The sequence below is a fragment of the Diceros bicornis genome, chromosome 26 (assembly GCF_020826845.1).
Source record: "Diceros bicornis minor isolate mBicDic1 chromosome 26, mDicBic1.mat.cur, whole genome shotgun sequence".
Classification (NCBI taxonomy): domain Eukaryota; kingdom Metazoa; phylum Chordata; class Mammalia; order Perissodactyla; family Rhinocerotidae; genus Diceros; species Diceros bicornis.
In genome coordinates, this window is record NC_080765.1 from 47,056,017 (window position 1) to 47,082,532 (window position 26,516).

Here is a 26,516-nt window from a genome sequence, read left to right on the forward strand (position 1 = left end):
TCCAGCCCCAACTGGCCCCATGGTCCAAAGCTAGCCCCCTCCATCGGCCCCACGGCCTCTGCAGACGAGGTCACAGCGTGTGGCCTCCAGATGAGCTCCTGGGCCCCTGCAGAAGGACACCCCCAGACTCAGCAGCAGGGTCAGCTGGGGACAAATCCCCGACCGGTCCTCCTTGGGCTCCTCTCTGCTGGAGCCAGCTCAGACCGGTTCGAGCCAGCCCAAGTCAATGCTGGGCCCTCCAACCCAGCAACTTGTTGTCATGGCAACCTCAAACTGGAGGCTGCCCAGCGCAGAGCCTGATGCGCAGCAGAAAGGCCTTGGGCCGGCTGATCAGGGCACAAGGTGGTCTCATGCAGGCTGACAGGCATGAGGACGTGGTGTTGGCCTGGGTGGGACAATCCAGGAAGACCAGGGGGCCCCAAGGGGTCCCACAGTCTGGGCAGGAGCTGACTCTGGGAGCTCTGGGCAGTGGTTCCTTGAGAGTTGGAAGCCAAGGTCTCCCAGCCTATCCTGGACACACCATCCCAGGGGCCACGTCAGGGTCTGAACTAAGGGCTCATGTGCACCTCGGCACCATGAGGATGGTGTCCCTGGTCCCCGCAGAGGCCTACCCCGGGGGCGAGAACAGCCCCAGGTCCCCAGGTGGTCGACCCTGCTCCAGCAGACCAGGAACGTGTAGGCAAGATGCGAGACAGGGCTGGCAGCCAGCACAGGATGTGCGCCCGGCCTCGGCTGCCCATGCTTGGTCTCAGAGGGGACAGTGGCGGGGCGGAATCTGACCTTGGCTCGAGGGGCCATCACCCTCCCAACCCCTGCAGGCCACCGTGGGTCTGAGACTGGGGAGCCCCCTGGGAGGCACACAGGACCGGCCACATGAGCTCCTCTGGGCAGGACGGCGGAGCAGGGGGGCGGCCGGGTGGGACAGGGCAGGAGAAGGACACACCTGCAGGCGGCAGCTTGTGGAAATGTTTTAATTAGAAGATTCGTAGATACAGTGGTTAATCTACTGCCCACAATTCCTTACTGATTATTAGGCGCCTCATGCTGGGAGCACTCTCTTCCCTTACAGCAGCAACAGGATGACCACACTTCAGAGTTCTCACGTTACAAGATCACATCATTGTTAAGCCAAGGACTGTGGCACAAAAGGACATTTCATTAGCCAAAGTCACAACGATTTGCTAGAAACATCAATTACTTTTGAATGCTTTACCTAGAAAATATATTGAATTTCCATATATATTAACCACATACATGTGTTGCTCTTCCCAAGTGCAGTTCAGTCGTTACAAAATAAGACATTCTGGGAAAGGGTACAAACACACACCCCAGCTGAACCCCATAAGGCCCTCTGCGTTAAAAATAAACACATACATCCACCCAAGAGCTCAGCAACCCAACACGTCCCGCTGAGCAAGGACCAAGGCACAGGGACCTCGGGGCCACCAGATGCTGTCAGCTAAGGGCCGCAGATTCCTGGGTTGAGCCGAGGAGCCCCTTCCTGACAGAGGGCCAGGACGACCACTCTCGCCGCCCCTTTGGGGATCACCACCCTCCTCGGTCTGGGCATAGGAGCCACAGGCCACCCGGTTCTGACAGTGAGGGTCCTCAGGGTTGGGGGGGAGGCCAGCTGGTACAGGGCCGGCTCCGGGCCTCCGGTCTGGTCAGCACTGTGCTTGCTGGTACCTCAAGGCCAGGGACCCACCCCACCAATGCTGGAGTGCAGGACATTGGGCCTGACCCTCTGCCACTTCCTGTCTCCACACATGGCACCTCCCTGCTGAGCCGAGCCCCAGGCCCGCTTCCCGCCAGAGCAGCCAGCCGGCTCCCGGAAGCTCTGCGGCAGGCTGAGGATCCAGGGCTTTCTGAGGAGAGCGGCCTCCTCAGGCATCAGGTTCAGAACGCTCCAGGAAAAGTAGGAGTCCGCGGATAGCGGCCCTCACAGCTGCTCTCTCAGGGCGTCCTGGTGCCAGGGACCCCAGCGCCAGGGGTGGGGGCTGACGTGGCGAACGTGGAGGGCTGGGGGTGCTACATGCAGAGGCCCGAGGGCAGCGACCGAGGCCTGGGCAGGCAATGCAGCACCGGACTGGAGGCGGCGGCACGCCCCATCCACGGGCAAGGCTCCATCGCCGTGGCCCAGCCACCCTCAGGGGCCTGCGCTGGCCACGGAGGAGGGCGACCTGCTTGCACGTGGTCCTCTGGGCTCGGCCCCAGCCTGGAGTCAGGCATCTCATCCTCCAATGCCTGGCTGGTGTGCACTTCGGAAGGCTCTTGATGCCAATTCCAACCTGACCAGATCTGAACTCTCCAGCGCCCTATACCCCAAAGACCCGGGTGGGGGACAGAAACCCCGGACACACACCGTCTCTGTACACATCACTATTTACAAAGGACCAGGACGAGCGCCACGTGGGGCCCGGGCACACCCAAAGCGCAGACAGTGAGTTGTGCTCAGGCTGAGGCTGGTGCTCGGAGGGGCCTGTGGCTGAGTGGGGGAGCCAGGCACCCTGAGGCCGCCTGCTCACACTTAATGACGATAACGCAACAAAAACCTTTATATAAACAGTTTATTTACTCTAAACAGCAACACAGACAAAACGCCATATAAACACAAAGGAAGTGATGCGGAGACGAGGTGCTGGCTGACTTTGGATCTGGGGCTCGTAAGCAACACAACCCAGGTTCTGCGGAGAGAGAACAGTGCGGTGGGAGGGGCAGGCGGACTTCCTTTCTCATGCAGCCAGCTGAGGCCACGCGCAGCTCTGACTGGGAGAAGCATGCCGCGTCCGTGAGCGAGGGATCGAGCTCTGGGGGCTCATCGAAGTATAAAAGTTTATAATTTTACAGCAGTTGAAATACTGACATCAATATTAAAATAAAAGCAAGTTTTACATAACAATCAAAAATACAAAAGACTGAAGGAAGAGACCCTGTATGAAAAACTGGGCAATTCAGCGAGTCGAGAACTGTGTACCAGTGGCGGAAATGGAAAATGGCGCCCGTCCAACCCTCCCCAGGTGACTAGTAATTGTACAGAGCAACGTTAGATTTGCAAAAAGGTTGTAAACAAGTTCTTGCCAAACCAATCCCTTCCTTTTAGATGCCCCAAGGTTGCTGCTTATGAGGGTGCAAACTTCTTGGCCTGTGCTCGAACTCTCTTCTCGTATTCCACTCTGTTTTGGCTGAGGGGTCAAGAAAGAGACACGTTAGAAGGTGCAGCCGCCACAGAGGCTGGCACCCCGGAAGCCTGCAGCGAGACGGGGCCACCCCAACCTGGGGCACCGGTCGCAGGGCAGAGCGGAGGACAGGCTGGCCCGCTGGGCAGCGCCTTGGCTCAGGAGGGCCAGAGACCGGCCTGTGCCGTGGGGCGCCATGAGGATGCAGCCTGGGCCAGAGTCCACATGTCTAACCAGGGCCAGCAGTTTCCTTTTTAAGTTTGAAACAGCTTCATCCCTTGGGAGAGAAAACCCATTGCTCAGCACTATTCTTTGCTTCAAGAGCAGACACCAACTTCTGCTGGTTTCCCCGTAGGGCTCTCAATCCCGAGGGCCGGAGTGTGGAGGTCAGGCAGGACCTCGGCTGGGATTCCAGCGTGAGAAGTGCCGCCCAGGAAAAAGGGGCTGAAGGGAAGGCGTGCGCTGCCCAGGCTGGGGTGAAACAGGCAGATGGGAGGGCAGCAAACATATGCCATCTCGGGGATAGAGGTGACCGAGGCCCATGGGACACGATGACGTTTAGGGACAGGGCTCCCTGCTGCAGGGGTGTCAGAGGTCTCGGCCAGCACCTCGGGGCTGCTGTGGGACCCTCCTCAGAGCCCTGGCACTCAACAAGCGCAGCCTCTTTGAGCGCTGCTCCCAGCCCTGGGCACAGCCGTCACCTGCGGCCCAGGCCCAGGAGATGAGGGACAAAGGGCCACCGTGAGGTCTTCCCTCAGCTCTGCCCAGCGCGGATGATAGGCTCTGGTGCCCAGAGCCCTCCCCTCTGGGGAAAGGCTGTGCCAGCACCAGGAGAGGCAGAAACCTGCCCGAGCCTGCCCCGTGCTGGCATGGCGCCACGGCGCACGCCAGTCCCGGAAGGCCAGCGTCAGCGGGATGCCCAGCTCACAGGAGCTGGGGAGCGAAGGCCACAGGAGCAGCGTCTACCACCCGGCCGTGCTGCAGGCAGTCTGTGCTCCCACCTTGGCCAAGGGCCTGGCCGGCATGTGCAACCCCAGCTCCCTGTGAGGGGAGGCTTCTGGAAGGGGCTGTGTCAGGCCACGAGGAAAAGGGTGGAGGCAGTTGGCTGGGAGGGCTCTGGAAGGAGCTGGAAGGAACAGCAGAGGCAGCCAAGTGCAGCTCTGCCATTTACCAAGTGAGGCCCGGGCACAGGGCTGCCTCTGGGGTGCTGGGGGCACCCGGCAGGGGGGAACACAGCCTGTGACCTTCCAGAAACGCAAGGAAAAAAGAGATCTGAAATCTTCAAGCATGGTTCACAAAAGGTGCTTTTAACGTGGACGCTTGTGGAAGAAAGAACACCTCGTTCATGAGAAGACCACGGCATGACGCCATCGCAGGCGAGGATCCCCGAGTTCATGGGAAGATGCTCCCCAACCTGAGCGAGCCTGGAGCTACACAACTGACAGGTGGGACCACAGTGCCACAGGCACGCCATCAAACCCCCGGGAACTCAGGATAAGGGCACGAGGGCATCGTGTCCGCGCCAGAGACACACCGGGGCCAGCGCTCTCTCTGAAGGCCAGAGAGGGGATGCTTTTGGCTTTGGGGGCCTCACACTCTGTCCCAATGGCTCAGCTCAGACAGCGTGTACCCAGCGGCCTTATTTACAAAGCCGCATGGGCCAACAGGGCCACTGCAGACAGATGTCTCAGTGAAAACCAGCCCGAGGGTCAAGAAGGGAGGATGCATCTCAGGGAGTCGGTGGTGCGCAGCGGCCAACGGGACACACGTGGACTCAAGCTGAGCTCCACCAGACTCACGGACAGCCACCCCCGCTGGCTGGCGGCTCGCACAGGGGACTGAAGCCTGGAGTAGGGGCAGCCAGGCAGAAGGTGGGGCTCACTGGGGGTGCCCAGGGTGTGGGAACAGGAACCTCCGCCCCTGTCCAGGAGCGTCCTGCCGCTCTTGGCCACTAGGGGGAACCTGACTGACACCTGGGGTGGGCCCAGGGACCCCAAGCCATTTTGGTGGCAGGGGGGAATGTGCCTCCTACAACCTGGCACTTCTCTCAGACAGAACTGGGACACTTTGCGGGCCAGCTGCTCAGAGTGGCCCGAGGCTGGATGGTTCCAGCCTCAGCTCTTACCCTCTGACCAGCTCCAACTCCAGAAACAACCCTCCTGGAAGGAATAGGCCCAGCCGCCCTCTCCCCTGTGGGTCAGCCCCTTGGGTCCCAGGTTTCTGAATGTGGGCAGATAGAGCAGGGCGGGGGTCAGAGCTCCCAACCTGGTGTAAGGCCCCGACCAGCCCAGCCCAGGAGGCTGGCCACAGGGCCAGGGTCCCCCACTGTCCACTCGGCCAGGCCCACGGTGCTGGGTTTAACTAGCACTCGCCTAAGTCGCACCAGGCCATCCTCCCTCAGCACAGATGGTGGACAGACCACGAGACTCATCTGGCCATCGCAGCGCCACGCAGGGAAGGGCTGCGACGTGAAGGGGGTGCCCAGTTCCCGGGTGGGGACGTCACAGCAGCTGGGTGACCAAGAGCAAGCTGGAGTGCCACTTCCCTACTGTACCATGCCCATGGGAGGCACCACGCCCAGGGCAGGAGCAGGAGAGAGGAGGTGGGAGGTCTGGGGTCCCTGGGAGAGCTGCACTGTTGGACACGCCTCCTTCACACCCACCCCCAGGGGCCTTTCGCTGCACTGGACCAGGGCTCCCTGAGACAGGGTGTGCCTGGCCACAGCTCATGAGGGCAAAGTGGCCAACAGGAGCCCATGTCACCTGACCTCTGCGCCTCCTGCACTGTCCCCCACGACACTTGTGCCACACCAGCTCTGACCACCCGTTCCTGCCACCACAGGCCCTCTGCACACATAGCTCCCACTGCTGACAGGGCCTCCCCTTTGCGGTGCTGACCTGGCTGCCACCCATGTGAGCTTGTGTCTCAGGGCCTCCCTCCCTCCCAGGCTTCTGGGAGCAGCAAGGACTGTCCCCCAACCCATAGTTCGCCTGCCGTTCCCCTTCTTACGGGCAGCCTTCCAGGCAAGGCCGTGCAAGCCAACGAGAGATTGCAGCAAGGAGAACCAGACCGCTACTAACCAGTAAATCGTGTAGGCCTCTGCTTGAGCTGGATCTTGGATATTTGGTTCATTTAGAAGTTCCTGTATTCCTAGTAAGATCTGTATGAAAGACAGAAACAAGCACGCGGAGGTCAGTGGTGTGAGGGGCAAACTGTTCTGGGATGTCGGCCTCAGCTACCACGAAGGACCACAGCTCTCTGCTCCTGCAGGAAAATCGAGGCCAGCGCCTCCCGCTGCGTACCTGCTTAATCGTGATGGCTGGCCGCCAGTCCTTGTCTTCCTCGAGGATGGACAGGCACACTGTGCCTGAAGGGTACACGTTTGGGTGGAACAACGGTGGTTCAAATTTGCCTGGACCACAGGGAAGAAAGAAAACGTGTTTTTGGTGGCAGCTGTTGCTCTACAGAATAACATCTTGCCTGATGATGTCCCCCCACCCCCCACTGGGGCACCTTGCTGGTCACCAGGCATTTGGCCAAGATTTAGAAAACCAAAACTGTGGCCACAAGGTGGGAGGAGGTAAGAGGTACAAGCATGTGCGGTTCACTCAGCGTGAAGCCACGCCCCCCTCAGGACCCCCACCCCCAGCAGCCAGAGCACAGAGCCCCAGGGGGGCCTCCCCTATGTCCCTCCCCAGCCTGTCAGACCCGGGAAAATGGGAAGGGGCTGCCGCAGCAGGTGAAGAGGACCTGGGGAAACAGCCAAGGCCCTTCCAAATAAGTGGCCACTCTCAAAGCCAGATCATCCTGCTTTAAAAACTGAGGTTTTAGGACCTCACGTTCGTTCTTTCAAAAAAAAAAAAAAATTTTCTTTTAAAAAAAAACGAATACATGTAGAAAATCTGAAAATATGAAAGCGCAGGAAAAAGATTGCCAGTAGCCCTACCCAGGGACTTTCAACCACGGCTGACATATTAGTATACTCACGTTTTTTATGGGCACTTTTCCCTTTTCTCTTTATTTTTAAACATTATTTAACTATACCCAGAAAAGTGCAACAAGTCTACTACAACTGGATGAATTACCAAAAAATGAACACACCGACTAACACCCAGTTTCTCAGAAAACTCCCTCCAACACCGCCTGCTCCGTTCGCCTCATCATCCCAACCTGCAACCCCGGGGGGACTCCCCAGGCTGCGTGTGTGGACCGCAGAGGGCCTCCTTGCTCTGCTCCCATGGGTCACGCGCGTCCTTGCAGGCAATGGCGGTCACGCACTCCCGCTGCCGCCTGGGCGTCCACTAGGAGAGCAGGCAGCTCGCGGTCTTGCCCAGCGCATGGGAGGTGCACACGTGAGCTGTTACGAGTAAAGCCGTGAACGTCCTTACACGTGCATTTCAAAGTGGAGATGTTGGGTCACAGGGTGTCTGTGGAACTCGAGTAGACACTGCCGGCTTCCACGGTGGCTGTACTGACTCACATGGCACCAGCATGGGCTGCGAGTTCCACCGCTCCACAGCTCTGCCAACACGGGGCGGTGTCGGTCACGAGCCTCAGCCATTCTGTTCAATGAACAGCGGTTGCCTCTTGTGCTTCTAGCCTGTGTCTCCTTCATTCACCGTCAAGCACTGGCTACTTCTTTGGAGAAGTTTTTTGTGTGAGGAAGATCAGCCCTGAGCTAACATGTCACCAATCCTTCTTTTTTTGCTGAGGAAGACTGGCCCTGGGCTAACATCTGTGCCCATCTTCCTCCACTTTATGTGGGACGCCGCCACAGCATGGCTTGACAAGTGGTGCATCTGTGCATACCCAGGATCTGAACCCCGGGCCGCCGCAGCGGAGCGCAAGCACTTAACCGCTACGCCATGGGGCTGGCTCCCTTTGGAGAAGTTCTTGTTCAAGTCTCTTCACGTTTTTCTATTGGGTGGTCTCTTATTGTTCTGTAAGAGCTCTTTATATATTCTGAATACGAGCCTTGTTGTCAGTTAAATGTCTTGCAAATATCTTCTCCCACTCTGAGTTTGCCTTTTTGTTTTCTTTTTGCTGAGGAAGATTCGCCCTGAGCTAACATCTGTGCTAATCTTCCTCTCTTTGGTATGTGAGCTGCTGTCACAGCATGGCCACTGACAGACGGGTGGTGTGGGCCCACGCCTGGGAACCAAACCCGGGCCACCTAAGTGGAGCGTGCTGAACTTAACCACTAGGTCACCGGGCTGGCCCTGCCTTCTGCTTCTATGATTGTACCTTTTGGTGAACACAAATTTCTAATTTTAATTTAATCTGACTTACCGATCTTACTTCTGGTCCCAAAAAGTGCACCAGGGATGAGCATCGGCATCCGCCAAGCCCCTCACCCCGACCCTTCCAGTCACCAGCTGGCCTCCTTCCACACAACAGTCACCCCCTGATCTCCAGCACCGCCCACCACGTGGCCTGCTGCTGACTTTCCACAGGACCCGGCACCAACTCCTCTGCGTCTGGCTCCCCGCTCCACATCGCGTTCGGGAGACTCACTCCTGTGTATCCTCGTCTGTCCTTCGTCCTCGCTGCTGCAGACCCTCCCAGCACTTATTTACCCCTCCTGTTGTTAACGGACACTGGCGCTGTCTCCAGCTCTTGGCGACTACAGATGGGGCTCGAATAAACATGTCCGACCACGCCTTTTGGTGAGCACACAGATGCGTTTCTACTGAATATTTTTATTTGGGTGGAACAGCTGGGTCCTGGGGAAGGCAAATCTTAAGCTTCAGGTGACACAGCAGACAGCTTTCCAAGGGAAATTTTCAAAATCTACACTGTCTCCAGCAAGCGTCTGGCGGCTCCCGCTGCTCTGCGCCCTCTCCCACCCTGGGGGTCTGCTGTGGTCGTAATCTGCAATTCTCTGGTAAGAAGTTAGGCTTCTTTTCCTATGCTGATTGGCCAGGAGGAGAGCCTCTTTAGTGAAGGGCCTGTTCGATCTACTGATAGTTTGCCTTTTTCTTATTGATTTGTGGATGCTCTTGACATGTTCACAATAAGTACTGACGTGTATGTACGATCTCCTCTCTTCTTCACTCTCACTGGTGTCTTTTGGTGGGAGATGGCCTTAATTCCAACGTAGTCCAATTGATCATTTTTTCCTCTATGGGGGAAAAAGCACTTTTTGTGCTTCCCTGGTTAAGAAATCATCACCTACCTAGTCATGAAGATATCCTCTTCTCTTCCTCTGAAAGCTGTACGGTTCCACCTTTCCAGTGGGCAACACGACCCATCTGCACGGCTTCTGCCCACGGCAGAGGGGAGAGACGGAGTTCTCCCCTCCTCCACTGGATGCCCCACTGACCTAGTCCATGTACTAGAATACCACCCTCTCCCCAGGCATCACAGCATCACCTCTGTCATAAACGAAGCCACCACACACCTGCGGTGCTTCTGGACTCTTTGCTCTGCAGGTCTGCGTCTCAATCACTGTGTCTCTGTAGCAGGTCTCAATCTGGGTTACGTCTTGCGCACTCTGCTAATGGGTCTGGGTACTCGTTAGCCAATGAGCCTCACAATCCTCCCCTCCTGGCACCCCAAGGGCTACAGGTATCCTCGACACTCTGCATTTCCTGTATTTCAGAGTCTGTGTGACAACTTCCACAAAACCTGCTTCGGTTCTGATTGGGATGACACCGAATCTGCAGAGCAGACTGGAGAGAACTGACATCTTCACTATATTGCATCCTCCGATCCCTAAACATGGCCTACCTCTCCAGGTATTCAGGTTCTCCTGGACTTCTCTCAGGAACACCGTTCAGTTTTCAGTATAGAGGCCTTGAACATTGCTTGTTGGATTTATTCCAAGGTATGTGATGTGACTGTAAATGGCATACTTCAAACACTTTCATGTGTTGCAGTTATGTGGAAACAGATTTCGTATGTTAATCTCTCGTCCAGCAACCTAACAGACAGACAGAGGGAACCCACCCCACCCCAGTCTTCCTTCTCCACTTTTCTGTGGGGGTCTTCTCCTTGCCTTGCCGCATTTGCTTGGACCCCAATACAATGTAGAGTAGAAGTCATGAAAGCAGCCACAATTTGTCTCATTCTTTGATTTTTCTTGTAATTAAAGAAATTACTTAAAGTAACAACGGCACGTGACAAAAAAATTCAAACAGCAAAGAGCCTCCCAAACAGAGCACATCTCCACCCAGGGGCTGCCCTGCTAACCACTCGTTGGAAGTTCTTCTGTAGATGCCACTGCAATGGGAAACGTACCTCTGCCTCCCGAATCACTGACCACTAGGGCAAGCCTTCACACAGAGCCTCACCACGCCACCGCCTGTTGCCCACGCGCTGGGGCACATGTTAACTCATCTAATTAACCAGCCACGGACAACGTATGTTGATTTCCAGCTACAAAAGGGTAGGGATTTGGTGCCCCGCCCCGCCTGAGGTTTGCTGAACTGCGTCAGGACAGTCTGGCAGTAGCACATTAAACCAGCTTGGCCTTTTCTCCCTGCTGCCTTCTCTGGGGGCTTATGTGCACCCTCCCTCCAGGCTGCAGATGCAGCCATGAGCTGGGTGGGAAGTTCTAACAGACAACAGGCAGGCTGGTAACAGGTCAGGGCAAACAAAACCCTCCGAGTGGTGAAGTTCTAGACGGTGGTGCTTTTACACATCCGTCCCTATCTAGGCTGGTACATTAAGGGCCCAGGAGCTTCCCAGTGGGTTAGAGCTGGGATCTGGGACTAGCCTGTTCCATGCCCCTCGCACCCCCGGGGCTAGAAACAGACTCAAATCCATAGCCAGCCACAGGGATCAAAGGCCCTGGAGCCGCCCCACGTGGAGCAGAGTGTGACATAACCAACACCCCAGGAGGCCTGAGCTCTTTGAAGAGGACTTCAGATTTCTGCTGGAACGTGGCCACAGCAGACTGACTTTCAAAGACTTCAGTCTACTTACATTTTGGTGGTGAGGATGGATAATCGTCTTTGAAAAGCATCCGCAGTTTAAACAACCCTCCTTCCCATGGAGTCTGTTGGGAAATAAGACTGCGATTAAATGTGCTGCCGGCCAGGCCCAGGAGGAGGGGCTTGCTTTTGCTGCACACCCCCTAGGACCACGAGGACCCCAGAGAGAGGGGAGCAGCCCAACTGTTCCACAAACAGGACTGTCAGGACCTCCATGAGCCCTTAGACTGAGTCGGAAAGAGCTCTCCTTGGAGCGGGGCAGGGCAGCAGCCGGGCTTCTGAGAAGGCAGGGCCCCTGGCGGGCTGGCTCCTCCCACCCCGGGACAGGGTGAGGACTTGAGGGAACTCTACTGCGTACCCCTTCCCCTAGAGGGGCATTCTGAGAGGCCCCTCCCTCAGGTCCCACCTGTCCCTGGGCAGCCTCCCAGCGCCACCATCCACTACCCCTTTCCAACCTCCCCCAGGAGGGAGACGGCCGCAGCACACCTGCCTTGCCCTAAGATGAGGGGCCAGGAATGGTCTCGGCAAACGCTGGGTGCGTGCTGGGCGCTCAACAACCTCAGACGAAGGATAAACCCAAACCACGTCACCTCACGGACAAAGCCGAGTCCTAATCCACCGGCTTAGTGCAGGGGGTGGGGACACTATCAGGAAGCACTGAGGCTGAGCTCTCGTGATCTCACAACAGACCACGGGTGGGAGGAAATGGAGGTGATGACGCCTCCAGCATAACCCAGACACCTCGGGGGCCTCCTCCTCCGGAGTCACCCAGGCAGAACTATACGCAAGGTCATCAGAGACCCTCACTCCCAAATGCTTCAAGCGTGCGGGTCCTAACTGGGCCGGGTGCACTCAGGGGAGCCGAGGAGGCAGCCCCACAGGGAGGACTGGCCAGTGTGTGAAGGACATGCAGGGGCCCACGCAGCCCTCTCCAGTGGCTGATGCCTGGCCTCTGCATCACAGGATCTGCAGCTGCCCCAGGCTCAGAGACGCCCCAGAAGGAGCATCACTATGTCTGGGCAGCTGCAGCCCCAGCAGGTCCGGCAGGACAAGCCCGAAGGCCCTCGGGCTCCTCCAGACCAGTCTCCATCCCACCTCCAAGGCTCCTTCTGCTCCCGAGATGCAGCTGGTGGGGCACCTCCCCACACGTGAGGGGTTACATGTCACCCTACCCTCGTTCGTTCCCCATCTCACATCCCCCCGGGGCTCGCATGAGCATCAGGAATGTCACATGCACTCAAACACAAGTCCTTCTGAAGGACTTCTGTCCCTCTGTCCTGCTGCTAGAAGCCGACAAGTGGCAGAGGACATGAGCCACGGGCCTCTTACCCCTTTCTTTCCTGGAATGGCACACTCCCAGTTCATGAGGTTCATCGTGCCGTCGGGGTTTTTTGTCGGGACAGCCACAAAACCCTGGGAGAAAACACCACACAAGCACATCAGCCACGCCGCCTCACTCTACGCGCACACGGACAAGCCTGCGGCCCCACCGCCTGCCAGCGCGGAGGCAACGGCCCCCGTCCGGGAGGCCCCTTCGGGCAGGCCCCGTCCACTGCGTTGCACACAGAAATAAAGCTTTCCTTACAAATGGGTGGTCTTTTCTCCAAGCTTTCCTCTCTTGGGCGAGTCTGCTGAGGGCGATCCCCGACATATTCAAAGTCCCTGGAAGAGATGGGCAGAGGGTGCGATTAGGAAAGGCAAACCTGCTTCCCTGTCTCTTCACCTGACAACTGGCCCCACCCGCCCCCGGCAGCCAGGGAAGCAGCAGCTGGCCGCTCCCAAGACCCAGGCCTCCTGGAACACCTCCATGTGGGGCACCTTCCCTGTGTACATCTCACCTCCAGGGCTCCACGGCACACGCCGTGGACTCCATTTCATGGTGACACAGAGGTTCAGAGAGGTGAAGCCACACAGCTGCTAGGTGCTGCGGGGGAGGGGACACTGGGCACTCCCAACAGACACCTGCACACCTGTCCTGCCCTCTTCAGTCACATGCGGCAGTGGGCCAGAGTAACAGGGATTACAATTCCACCATCAGACTCCGCAGAAACAGCAGGGACAAGGTAGGGGTGTCCAGAGCACTAGCCCGAGACCCAGGAGGGGCAGTGATGGCGTGCTCGCCTCTGCCTGTACAGGGATGTGGGGGCGCTGTCAGGCCCCCAGCTCAGAATCAGGGGCTCAGAATTCAGATTTGGGCGCAGCCAGGAGAATAACCCTTATTCTTGAAAGGCAATGCAGCGGAAATGTGCCAGTGGGGCAGAGAGCAGTTCAACTGAGTTATGGACAAGTACAGAGATGGCACACCTGCCCACCAGCATCCAAGAGACTCCCCTTGTCACCAGGGCCCCAGGCTCCTTCCTCTTCTCCCTCCACTCTCACATCCTACAGCCCCACCTAGGACCTGCTGGCGCCCCACAAACAACGAACAGATCAAGGCCTGTCTCCCATTTACTTTGGGGAAGTCAACGCAAGGGGGAGCCAGCTAGCAGGGAGCACAAGGCGGAAGGGGAGACACCTCAGCAGGCAGGCCCACCCGCCCCCGCCAGTGCACCGTGTGGAGGGGGCTCCCCCCATCACGCCCCGAGCCCCTCGACTACAGACCCTGGAGGCTCAGCGCCTTCAGCCGTTCAAATCAGCAGCCCAGAAGCCCTCAGCCTGCACTGTCTCATGCTTCCCGCAGGTAAAGCAGCATCTCAGGGCGCTGGATAGCCAGCAAGGCACAGCAGACCTTCAGAGGTCACAAAGCTTGCCCAAGAACCTGACCCTGTGTTTGCTGATCTCCCAAGTCCGTGGAAACATTGAAGACACCCGCTGCATCGCCCCCTGCCCCCGACTCCCCCTCCTGTGATTACTCATGCGGCCTCCCCACTGCGGCGCAGGCTGACCCACAACTGCCTCAGCAATCCAAATCGCACCATTCTCCCCGCCATCCCCCACCTGGCTGCCCGGCCCTGGGCCCCAGACAACTCAAACAGCCCCTGTTTGTGCAGGAGGGGTCAAGTCAACAGGTCAGCAGCAGGCCAGACGGGCCACGCCTTGCTACCCTGCAGTACAGCCCCTTCTGAGTGTGGCCCTGGGCGGGGGCATCACCTGGATGCTTGTAAGAAATGCACATGCCCGATGCCCCCCCCACCCCGAGTCAGGAACTCGGGGCTGCCAGCGCTCTGGGTTCTGGGCAGCTCCCGAGAAGTCAGCAAAGTGGAAGGAGGGGGTCTGGGATCGCCATTGCCGTGCCACCCAGGAGCCCAAGTCTCAGGAAGTGGGGCGAGTTACCACAAACCGCCAGACCAACCAGACGTGGTGCGCTTTCAAGAAACATGCATGCTTATGTCATCATAAGGAAAAGTGACGGTCAAAAATCAAAGCCCTCCAGTCAGGAAGCACAGCTGCCGGGGCCACACGTGACAGACGCACCCACTGGGGGCACGGCCTCCAGCTCCACACTGTGACCCCACAACGCGCCTTTACAAAGACTCTGATCTTACCTGACCTCAAGATTAAGTATGAAATAGATAACATCAAGCTTGCACCCAATAGAATTTCTCTTCACCGCCACTCGATCCCAGGGTTCTAGTCTGCCCACCTCCCATGCGGTATGTGACTGGGCTGCCCAAAGCTCACGCCCACCCGGGGTCTCCTTCCCTGGACAGCACGTCTCCATCTGGAATAGTCACTCCTTCCCGCTACGTAAAATCGGGGCCAGCAGCTGAGAACAAGACGCGCATTGCTGCCCTGGGGGCTCACACAAGAGGAAGTCTTGTCCTGGGAAACACCAGGTGCCCGAGGTCCACAGCAGGACCACAGGGATGGGGAGGCACGCACCCTGGTTTCAAATGGTGGCCAGGTAGGCTACTCAAGCCCAGCCTGCAGAGATCAGGCAGGAGACTGTTCCAGGCAGGATGGTCAGGAACAGAAGGGCCCCGTGGGCCAGAGGCAGGGCCAGGGGGTTCAGGACGCCTGGACATTGACCGTGAGGGCCTGGTGAGCCACTGTGAGGACCTGGGCTTGCACAGGGAGGTGGGGAGCTTGCAAGGACCGGGGCAGAGGAGAGCGCCAGCTAGCTCCTGTCTTTAAGGCTCTCTCTGGGCAGAAGTGCGCAGTGATGACTAGCCGCGAGGCCAGGAGGCTGGGGCAGTAACCTGGATGTCTGAAAATCCTTCATTTCCACAAGTTTCTCAAACCCTTCACTTCAACTGGTTCTTCTAAATGAAATGACCCAACTCCACCCCCATCCCCAGCTTGAGAGCACAGCACACACTAGCCTCCAAAGTCCTCCAGTCCCCTGCCCCCAGCCTCCCCCACCGAAAGGGCACACACAGAATGGCCTCTCACCCCCAGCCAGGGTAAAGCAGACAGCACAGGCTGGCAGGCTGCTTCTGCTGCATTAATGAACACAGAAGTTCAGTAACCAAGACAAGCAGTTGTCGAAATGAGATGTAAGGACCCCCCCGCCCCCCAGTCTGAGCTGGGCTGGCATCACCAAGACGGGTTCTGTCAGCAGGACAAAGAGCCACAGGTGCACACCTGCACAGTCCCAGGCAGAGGACTGGTCCCAAGATGCTTCCACTCCCACTCACCTCCTGGTGTACAGGAGACAGCAGACAATTTGTTACATTTTAATTACAATACAGAACAACTCATTCAGAATCCCACTTGAAATGGAAACTCCTTCCCCAACTAACAGAGGCACTTAAGAAGCAGTTGAGTGTTCCTAGATGCTTCAGAGCAGCAAAGTTATAAGATACAAAGATAAGACATCCCCTAACTACTAGAGTTCTTCAGGCAGAGCACTGGAGTCTGCCCTCCACCTTCCTCCAGGGCCTGGCAGAGGGGTGTACTTGAACTTGCTCTTGTCAGATCATGCTCTACTAACTGACAGAACGGACCTCAGAGCTACTTACTGCATGAATATGGCAAGGTGCTCATCTTCCCCAGCCTCAACTTTCTCATCTGTAAAACGGGTGCTAGACTATGACCTCACAGGTTTGCCCAGGGTGACACTGATAATGGATTTCACGCTCCAGCCGGGCCTTTCCCACCCAAATGCAAACTCCGCAAGGGAGATTCCAGCAGAAGGCTTTCACTTCACCTGGCCCCAAGCACCTCGCACTCAGGAGACCTCCCGTCCAAGCTGCACATCTCTTGTTCTTTCCCAACATAATTCCCAGGACCCTGGGCTGTTTCTGAAGCAAAGTCACAAACCACAAGACTCACCGGGCAAAAGCACAACAGCATGCAGAATTCACCCCTAAACCACCCAAAAGGCGGAAAACAAATCAGGACAAACTTAGGATCCATGTCCTTTTTCTGTCGGATAGGTTCTCAACCCAAAGGCTGTGTTTCCTCAATAGCAAGAAACATTTATGGCCACAGTCTTTAAAAGGAAACAAACAAAAAGCCAACTTTGCAAACACAGTAACAATATCTTCCCAAACTGAGAAACAAAGCATATTTTCAAATTATACAAACCGAACCGGCTAATACTGTGATTCCGGGGCGACTACAGGCCGCGATCGCGAGCCCAGCTAATCATCCCCTTCCTCCCTCCTACTCACGTAACTACCAGTTCCAACCTCCGCTCAATCGGTACAAAGCAACCTCCGAAAGAAAACTCTCCCTGAAGCGAAGCGCCCATGTTCAGTGTCCCACCAACTGCAGGTGGAGCTCTTTAGAGGCGCAAGAAAACTCAGGCTTGTTTTGATTTTCAGACATCAAACCCCCACCCCCCCACGAGCCAGCGATTTTGCAACCCAAGACTTTCAAGTACCGGGGCCGCGCGCTGTCCCCTGGCTGCAGAGCGCCACAGGTCTGCGCGCAGTCCCGTGACCCCGGAAAACAGTCTCCCCGTGGAGGCTCCGCGGCGCGGTAGCCGCCCTCCAGCCCAGCGCCTGTCAACAGCGGCCGCGGCGCTCTGCGCTCCGGGACGCGACCGGGAGCCCCTCGGGGCCGCCGCCCAGCACGCGCTCTCCCGCCTTCAAAAGGGAAAGTGATGGGAATCCGGGGACGGGACGCGAGCCAGGCCAGGCGCGGGGGGACGCGGTCCGCCGAGGCCGCAGGCTCGGGCCTCCCTGCTCCGGCCGGCCGACTCCCGGGCGCGGCGCCGCGGGCCTGCCGGGCGGGGCGGGGCGGGGGTCCAGGCGCGCGGCGACGGCGAGTCGGGGCCGCAAGGCCGGGGGCGGAGGGGGCGCCCTCCCGGCTGGGCCCGACGGCAGCAGAGGGCCCGTGCCCGCCTGCCGCCGCCGCCCCCCGGCCGTGCTCACCTCGGGCGGCCGCGGCCCGGCAAGCGAGGCGGACGAGGCGACAGCGGCGGCGCTCCCTTTGTCTCGGGACTTCCCTCCCGAGCCCGCTCCGCGCGCAGCCCGAGCGCTCCGAGGACCCCGCGCGGGCGGGGCGCGGGCGGGGCCTACGGGGGCTGCCCGCTGTGCGCCTGCCCCGCGCGCCGCCGCCGCCGCCCCGAGCCCCCGCGCTGCCCGCCCCGCTGCGCGCCGCCCGCTGCCCGCGCCCCGCCGCAGCGCGCCCGCGCCCCGGGCTCCGCCGGGGAGCCCGGCCCGGGGAAGGCTTTCCAGTCAGGCGGCGCCCCAGACACCTGCTCCCTTAAAGGAGCCGCGTCCCCGATGTGAGGGAGTGTCTGCAAACTCCCCTTCGTGACGCGCGCGTCCACTCGAGGACACGCCGGCGAGCCGCGCGGGAAAGGGAAGGCCGAGATCCCCAAGGGCTCCCCGGATGCCCCGCGGGCACCTCTCCGGGCACGGGGCCCGGGGATCTCCTGGGGGCTAGGGCCCAGGGCCGGGGTGCAAAGACCACTGAGGCCTAAGGACCCTCCGCAGCGTCGCAGGACGGTGACGATCCCCCGAGTACGACGCCCTGTGAAACCCCTTGCAATTGGCTAGTTCGGGGCCCTGGGCGGGGCGTCCGTCGAATTCGCCCAATGAGCTGACCCCGCACAGAAGGCCGAGTGCCGGCCCGACCGACGGGAGGAGAAGTGTGGACGCTCCCTAACCCGGGGCTGGCCGGGGGGGAGGGGCGCCGGGGTTGAGGGCGGGGGAGGGGAGCTGGGATGGGGGTGGGCTGCCGGGACCCCCTGCCCCCGCAGTCAGGACCTGCGATCCACCCCGAGCCCGTGTGCGGACGCTGCCCCTTCCCGGCCTCCTCCGGCACCTTCCCGTCGGGCCGCCCCCAGCCTCCGGGCCCAAACTCCAGCTCCCGGTGCGGATAGCGCGCTGTCCAAGGTCAGCCCGCCGGGGCGCTTTGGGATCAGGCTGGGATAGTGTCCAGCGCCCCAGTGCCGGGGCAGCGCGGCAGTGGAGGGCCCCTGGGGCAGGCTGGGGGCGCTGGACAGCGGAGGCGACTTCCCTGCATTGACTCCTTTCCCTCCCTTTTTCCTTCCTTCCCTCCCTCCTCGTTCCTCCCTCCCTTCCTTCACTCCATCTTCTTCCATCTCCCTCCTCCTTCCTTTATCCCTCCCTCCATCTCCATCTTTCTCCTCGTTTCTCCCTTCCTTCCTTCACTCCTTCTTCCTCATCTCCCTCCATCTCCTTCATCCCTCCCTCCATCTTCCTCTCTCTCTCTCCTTCTAACTCCCTTTTTCCTTCTATTTCCCTCCCTCCCTCTTTCCCCCAGTCTCCTAGTTGGCCGGGGGTTTTGGCTTCTCCAGGGGCAGAGACCATTGGTCTGGTGTCGCATGGCCCACATCTGGCCCAGTGCTCTCAGCAGCGGCTCAGAGGATGAATTCCATGTGCTCCCAGCCATCCTGTTACTCTGGCGGAGTAGAATGAGGATGGCCACAAGCCCTGAGATTGGGCGTCTTGTGGGTGTGGTGGCTGCTGGGCTGGGGAGGGGTCTGCTTAGTGTAACTCCTGGTCAACAGTGGCCCAGAGAGAGGGCCTGGCTATAGTGACTGCGGTCCCAGGTGACTAACGCCAGAGGGCCGGGCCCTCTTGAGCAGAATGTGAATTCCAAGTCTCTCTCAGACTCTGAACTCCAAATGGGCTGCCCACTCCTGGGTCCCCACAGTGACCCAGCATGGGCCTGGTCTGGGGACACTGCTTCCCTCTGCCCATCCACCGAGGCAGCTGCAGTTCTCATCCTTGGAGTACCAGGATCATGTCTGAGACATGTGTTCTCTGGGCCCCCAGCCCTGGTTCGGCAGCTCCAAGGGGTCCTGGGAGCATGAGTTTTAACACGTGCCCCAGGTGGGCCTGCACACCTGACTGCTGAGCTACCCTTTAAGGAACCGGCTTCCTGCTGAGGAGCACAGGCCTCTGGTTCCAACACCATCTTTCTCATGTGGATGTCAGGAGGTTTGCACAGGGCTGTGGGGGAGGGCACGCAGCAAATAGCAGTGGCCAGCCACAGGTGGTGGCCATTGCTGGAGGAAAGAGAGGAGAAGCAAGGGTCTAGGTGGGCTCGGCACAGCCAAGGGCAGAGAGAGGACAGGGCTGGCCGGGTGGGGAACGCTTGGAGGGGTAATGAAGGATGTAGTTTGGGGAGGCAGATCAGATGTGGCATGTGGTTGTGGAGGGCCTGGGCCTGATCCTGTGGGGCATGGGGAGCCATAGAAGGTCGTGGAGCAGGAGACGCCAGACAAGGTCCTGGTTCTGTGTTTGTGTGTGGTGAGGGGACGCCTGGAGATGGAGGAGATGTGTCCCCTCAGCCCTGGTTACTGAGTTCCAGCCAGCAGAGAGAACTCCCATCCTGGTGGAAAGTGGTGTGAGGCCCAAAGGGCCTCATGCTGGGCGGAGTGTTGAGACTGGTGGAGGGCGGATGGGGCATTAGCTGGAGGATGGGTTGGACGAGGGCAGGGCGTGGGCAGAAGGCTACCTCAGATCTGGTATCCTCAGTCCAGAAGCTTTCCGTGAGCAGCCTGCACCCTGCACCCTGCAAACACATTCTCGGTGATGGCCGCTTGGTCGTCCACTCATCAGTCAGTTCACAAACATTTATCTAGCACTGACTTTGGCCTTGAAGAGGCACACTGCCATACTGTAGACAGGGCCACATAGCGCGGAACAGGGGGCAGCATCCAGGAGCTGAGAATGGCCCTCCGCTGACAGCCAGCAAGAAAGCAGGGACCTCAGGACTTCAATAGCAAGAGGCTGAATGCTGCCATTGCAGGAGGTTCTGAGTCTGAGACAAGGGCTGGAGAATGCAGCCCCAGCCTCGTGAGACCCTGAGCAGAAGACCCCACCACGCCCGGGCTCCTGATGCCCAGAAACTGAGATAATAAATGTGCTCTGTTTCAAGCCACTAAGTGTGTAGCGATTTGTTATGCAGCAAGAGCTAACTAATGCACCTGGTTTAGACTGGGTGCTCAGGGAGGCCTCTGAGGAGGTGGCATCCACACTGAGGCCTGGAAGGGGAACAGCACCCAGCTCTGGGAAGGGCTGGGGGAAGAGGGCAGAAGGAACGGGAGGTGGGGTGAGCAGCAAAGTCCTGTGTGGCTAGGGCAGAGTGAGCCAGAGGGGATGGGGGATTTGGAACAGGCAGTCGGGACCAGACCTCGCATGACATTCCCAGTGTGCTGGAGACTTTGCTGTGCATCCAAAGTGCAGCAGTTCCAGTGGGGGACAGAGAGGAACTCCCTGGGAACAAAGGAGAAACTGAGGCTTGGAGAGGGTGAGGGCTTTGTGCAGAATCAGTGAATATAAAACCCCAGGGAAGGATTCTGGCTGACTGAGCCAGGTGACATGCCCACTGTGTAGGAGCTGCCTTGAGAAGGCCAGACCCCCAGTTCCCCTGGGAGCCTGCAGGGGCCAAGCTGTGGGCACCTAGGAGGTCTGTGTGCAGGGGCCGCTGCTCTTGGGTAAAAAGGAAGAAGATTCATATGCAAAAGAATGAAGTCGGACCCCTACCTCATGCCACATGCAAAACTGACTCAAAACGTTAAGAGCTAAAACTCTTAGAAGAAAACAGGGAAAATTTTCGTGGCACTGGATTTGGCAATAATTTCCTGAATACGACACCAAAAGCACAGGTATCCAAAGGAAAAAACAGAGAAATTGGGCTTCATCAACATTAAAAATTTTTGTGCATTGAAGGACACTATTAACAGAGTAAAAAGGCAACTCACAGAATGGGAGACCATGTTTGCAAATCATGTATCCGGTAAGAGGTTAATATCCAGAATACAGAGAGAACTCCTATAACGCAAGGACAAAAAACAACCTGATTCAAAATGGGCAAAGGGTCTGAACAGACATTTCTCCAAGGAATATACACTCACGGCCGATCAGCACGTGGACAGATGCTCGACAGCACCAGCCATCAGGGAGAAGCAAATTAAACCACAGAAGACACCACCCCACACCCACTGGGTGGCCAGAATCAACAAACAAACGAACAAAAACCCCTGAAAAGAACGAGTGTTGTGGAGGATGTGGAGAAATTGGAGGCCTTGTGCATTGCTGGTGGTTATGTAAAATGGTGCAGCTGCTGTGGAAAAGTCTGGAGGGAGGGAAGGCCTGGGGCCTGGGAGGGACTGGACCTGTCTTCTGAGTTTGGGAACCGTCCTTAGAGGATGAGGAGCCCCATCTTCTAGCACTCGGGGGTACATGTGGATTGCCGGGGGGGGGCTGGGGGAGGCACTGGAGCGGTGCCCCTCGTCCTCTCCCCGCAGCCTCTCTCTCCCCCGTCCTAGCCCTGGTGACCTCTGCTTCCTCCTCCAGGCTCCAGTGCGATGCTGCCCTTGGGCTCTCCGGTGGCATTGAGGACACACCCTGAGTCTCTGAGGGTCTCCCGCCCTGCAGCCCAGCCTCGCCAGGCTGAGCCTTTCACAAGTTGTTCCTGAGTAGCAGTGACCCTATGTGACTCTGGTTCACAGCTCCCTTCCAAGGGGCTCCCCTTGCAAGCTCCCTCTGACCCTAAAGGGCTAGGGCACCCCTCAGAGGCCCCGCCTGGCTCCTCAGCCCCTGGTCAGGCCCCACAGGGCACAGAAGGCACCCCCAAACTGGGATGCTGGGGCCACATGAAGGTGTCATGCCCCCCTCACCTGTGCACATGCAAACCTGGTCAGCGGTCCCCAAGCTTGCCAATCCCCGTCCACTCAACGGTTTCGTACCGCAGAAGAGAGGAAGGAGTAGCCTGTCCCCTGCCCCGTGGGTTGGATTGCTTCTCCGTGCCCCAGATGAGAAATGAAGGTGGGCATTGGATGCCTGTCGATGCCAACCACCAAATCGCCACTGTCACCAAAGAGAGAGGCTGTGACCAGGCTGGATGCTCAGAACCTGGCGGTGGGCGGACCTGCTGCTGTGTGTCCCTTCCAGCTGCTGGGCACTGGGGACCCTGAGAGGGCAGATCTCCATTTCTGCTCTGACCTGGCCAGGAGAGAGCTGAGCATGAGCAATACCTGATCACCACCACCTGTTGCGAGTAGCGAATAAAGGGACTGCCTGGTGGAGCTGGCACGTCCCCCCAACTCCTGTGCAGAAAGAATGGGGCACTGGCTCAGAATTTGGCCTGCCAGCCCCCCGAGACAGGTGGAAGAGGCTGGGACAGGCTGCGTGGGTGCTGGCCTGCCTTCTCTCGCCAGGCCCCTCCACTGATCAGGCACTCCCCCCTCCCTCCCTGTTTACTGAGTGGGGCCATGGAGGGGTTTGTTCGTTTTTATTCCAGTTTCAGGTAGGAGAGCGTGTTTGATACTGCAGGAGTGAGAGGGAGCGCTGGGCGCACCTGGGATACCTGGCCCCCCTCCCCTGCAGATGCACAGGCCCACGGTGGCATTTCCAGAGCCCTCCGCTCAGCCGCAGCCTTGGCCCACTATCTCCCCCTGGCGCCCCCTCACACTCAGCCCCCCACATCTAAACGAGGTGTCCTGAGGACCCCAGAGCTGCTGCTAGCGCCCATCCTCTCTATCCCCACTGCAGCCAGCTCTGGAGACTAAGACCTCGGCCCTCAGACGCGGTGCCCAGATCCTCCCCCAACCCCCGCACTGCTTCCTGCTCGTGCGGTCCCCTCCGCCGCCATGCCCTCCCCTGCGCCAACACTGCAGCCAGGTGCCTCCTTCCCACCTCCCCTCCTACCTGCTGTGAATTCCAGCCCCCTCCCCTGCCAACCCCAGCCCCTGGAAGGCCCTCCCAGCTTGTGCTATAACCATCTGTTTGTGGGGGGGTCTGCCTCCCAACCTGTGCCTAGGTGGGGAAGGAGTTCAAAATATGCCTGGCGGAAGAACGCAGGAAAGTGGCGCGCACCTGGCTCGGGTTATTCCCATGTGGCACCGGCGTCTCCCGGCCCAGGAACCCTCGGATGCAGCAAAGCATCTGTTGGTCCCCCCGCACCACAGCGGCAGACAAGGCCGGTTCAACTGCTCGCCCTGGCTGCCCATTGTGCCACAGCACACGCTGATTTCGCCCTCTGACCTAGTCATTCGTTTGCTGGCTCACTCGTCTGGGTAAATAAGGGAGACTTGCTGTCACAACTGGAGAGGGGCAGCCCCTGTGCTCACACTGGTAGACATGCAGACATGCAGGGCCAACCCAACCACGCTCCTTGTTTGTGTTTGTGTTTGTGGTGGGATAGTGTTGCCTGCCAAGATTCTGCGCCCTGCCGGCTCCTTCTTCTCAGAAGAGGGTGGAGAGGGGGAGAGGATACCAAGACTGGGAGAGGTGTTAAAGTGACTGCGGTGGCCCAAAGGGGGGCCTTTCTCTCTGTTGTAGTCAGAAAGACTTTGCAAGGAATGGAGATGCCTCCCTCACTCTACAATTCAGTGTTACTGAACGCAGGTTCCTTGAACCCCAAGAACCATCTGTAGGCATGTGTCCTCCGTGTCCCCGCTCTGAGCAACATGCTCCAAGGCCATCATGATGTGTCCCCTCCTGGTTTCCTGGTGCTCTGTCTCCACATCCTGGACTCCAGCTTCCAGTGATGCTCAGGACCAAGGGTGTGCGTCCCCCCAGCTGAGCCAGGTCTTGGTCCCTAGCAGCCTGTCCCCAAGGAGGGTGACAGTCTCGGAGGGGCCAGCCCTGCTGCCCAGAGCCCTGAGGCACAGAGGGCAGCTCAGCCACATCTCGGACTCCCTGCCACAAGGCTAGCCCTGCTGTCTTTCCTGGCACCAGAGGCCTGTGCACCAGGGCCTCTCGCAGGGGCTCACAGCCACGTTTGCCACCTCCCTGGCCTTGCCTGCCACCTCCTACCTGGCAGGCTGCAATGCTGGCTCAGCCCAGGTGTGCTTTCTCCAGGTAATGACCTCAAACCCCCAAGGGGCCTCCAATTCATATTTATTCTCTGTTCCTTTTCAGACAACAGATGCTCACCAATCATGTTCATGCGGAATGCCCAGCTCAGAACTGGCGTACAAGCGTCACGAGTGGAAACCAGTCCCTGCTGCCCCTAGAGCTGACAGTCCAGCGGGGAGACCGCTCAGCAAAGGGGGGCTTGCCGTGCAGTGAGAGGCAAACGACCAGGGGGATGGAGGAAAGGCCAAGCACTCCCCCACAGGTCAGGGCAGCTTTCCCGGAGGAGGCGAAGTCGAGGCGGGTACTGGGAGGGTAGGGAGGAATTTTCCAGAGGGCGCTGGCAGGGTATGCAGTCAGAGAGGGTGGAACTGGAGAGTGACTCAGAATGGCCAGGGTGGGAGGACAGGGATGGGGGTCCAGCAAGGAATTCAGACTGTCTTCTGGAGGCGGGGGTGCTGTTCAGTGTCAGGGGTGGGTTTGCATCCTAGTTAGATCACAGAGCATGCACAACAGCTGGAGAGGGCAGGCCGGACGGGGAGACTGCTGGCTGACTCTTGAAGAAAGCGGGAGTGGGGTTTGGTGGCCTGGACAGGGAAGGGGCCAGAGGTGGGTGGCTGGAGAGGTATCTGGGACTCGGACTTGTGGGAGGTGGGCGAGCAGGGAAAGCCAAGGGTGACCCCGGCCTTGAGGTTGGGCGGCTGGCGGCTGGCAGTGCCACAGGGGCTGCCGGGGGCTGCAGGGCCGGAGGCTGGGAGGAGCCCAGTTTGGGGCATGCTGGGTGCTGAGTGCCATGAGACACCCCCAGAGGTGTAGCCCTGGTCGTCCTCGCGGTGCAGGTGTAGCTGAAGCCCCTAGATGGGGGAGATGACCCAGGAGACGGTGCACAGGGGCAAGAAGGCCCAAGTCAGGACCTGAGAACAGCAGCCCTGACAGGGCGGGGCGGGGCTCCGCAGAGGGGCCAGTGGAGGAGTGGACACAGAGTGGAGAGAAAGCGGGCAGGCCCTGGGGACAGAACAGCAGGATGTGGGCTGCTGGGAGGGCAGGCGGCCAACCCAACCCAACCCCAGTTTGGTTTCAACATTGCAAGTCCCTCTCATCTGATCCGGCGACTCCACTCTTAGGTGTGGACTCAGGAGAATTGATAGCAGGCGCTCTCACAAACAGGCGGGCGTGGATGTTCCTGGTATTGCCATCACAGCCGCCCAAGAGCGGGACAGCCCTCAGGCTCTCCAGCGGGTACACGGTTTTAACAGCTGTGCTCCATCCCCACAGCAGGATGCCGCTCGGCCGTGGGAGGAATGGAGCCCTGACACGACGTCCGACGATGCTGTGATGGGGGTGAGCTCAAGAACACGCTGAGAGAGGCCAGACGCAAAAGACCACCACCGTGTGATTCCACACGTGTGAGACGTCTGGACAGGGAATCTCGGAAACAGAGAGCAGACTGGTGGTTCCCAGGGGATGTGGGGGAGGGGAGTGAGTGCTTGGCGGGCCAGGGGTGTCCTTTTGGGCATGAAAATGTTCTGGAACTAGATAGTGGGGATGGTTGCACAACATTGTGAATGTACTAAATGCCACTGAATTGTTCTCTTAAAAATGGTTACAATGGCAAATTTTCTGTTCTGTGTATTTTACCACAATAAGAGTAATAATAAAGCCCTGAAATCTCACCTCCTGGGAACCTCCTCAGTTCCAGGCAAGCCAGGATGGTTGGTCACGACATGCGAGGACTGTGGCGGGAGCACGGGATTGGGCAGCGGGGGCCACTGGTGACTATAGCAGACCAGCTGCGATGCGTGGCGGGTCAAGGGCCGGGCTGCAGGGTGAGGGGACGGTGAGAGAAGGGAAGGGGAAATGGCCTGTGTGGACCAGAGCCGGCTGGCTGTGAAGCCAGGGAACGGGGCAGAGAGGAAGCTGGAGGAAGGTGCCTATCAAGGGAGAGAGTTTCGCTGTTTTGTTTTTAAATCTGATTAATTTGAGGTGTGGGTCAGTAAGTGCAATGCATTAAAAAAAAACCTATTTTTCTAAATGGGGAAAGAAAAATATTATCAGCAAGAACGGTCCAAGAAGAGGTAAGCAACCTTAATAAATAAAACATTCATCAAAAACAATTAGAAAAACACCAAAACCTGAAAAGCTGGTTGGCTAAGGAAGACAAAAGACCAGTGACTCAGGGAAGAGGAGCCGAGGTCAGGGGTAAACAGGGGAACCAAGGCCACCCAGCCTGAGACCGAAAC

General features: G+C 58.5%; 1 protein-coding gene and 1 long non-coding RNA gene across 3 annotated transcripts; one reads left to right on the forward strand and one right to left on the reverse strand.

Moving 5' to 3' along the window:
* Positions 1 to 2,549: 2,549 nt before the first annotated feature.
* On the reverse strand, positions 2,550 to 17,471 carry UBE2I (ubiquitin conjugating enzyme E2 I). 2 transcript variants are annotated; one of them, XM_058570412.1, is made up of 7 exons: positions 17,371 to 17,471; positions 12,696 to 12,772; positions 12,440 to 12,523; positions 11,103 to 11,175; positions 6,479 to 6,588; positions 6,257 to 6,336; positions 2,550 to 3,182 (listed from the first exon to the last, which is right to left on the reverse strand). In XM_058570412.1, the coding sequence occupies exons 2-7, from the start codon at positions 12,759 to 12,761 to the stop codon at positions 3,119 to 3,121; spliced, it is 477 nt and encodes a 158-aa protein (XP_058426395.1). In that variant the 5' UTR covers positions 12,762 to 12,772; positions 17,371 to 17,471; the 3' UTR covers positions 2,550 to 3,118. The 2 variants fall into 2 exon arrangements, with proteins under 2 accessions (XP_058426395.1, XP_058426394.1); XM_058570411.1 differs by lacking the exon at positions 17,371 to 17,471 and adding an exon at positions 12,949 to 13,412.
* Positions 17,472 to 18,141: 670 nt separating this feature from the next.
* On the forward strand, positions 18,142 to 25,949 carry LOC131422831 (uncharacterized). The gene is made up of 3 exons (XR_009224147.1): positions 18,142 to 18,339; positions 24,343 to 24,541; positions 25,401 to 25,949. It is a non-coding gene; the product is annotated as an uncharacterized LOC131422831 (long non-coding RNA).
* Positions 25,950 to 26,516: the final 567 nt, after the last annotated feature.

Coding starts and splice junctions, on each gene's coding strand:
- UBE2I (XM_058570411.1), bottom strand. CDS start 12,988: ATGAAATGGAGTCCACGGCGTGTGCCGTGGAGCCCTGGAG. Junction 12,524..12,695: donor GGAGAAAAGACCACCCATTT/GTAAGGAAAGCT, acceptor GTTTTCTCCCAG/GGTTTTGTGGCTGTCCCGAC. Junction 6,337..6,478: donor CAGCCATCACGATTAAGCAG/GTACGCAGCGGG, acceptor TCTTTCATACAG/ATCTTACTAGGAATACAGGA.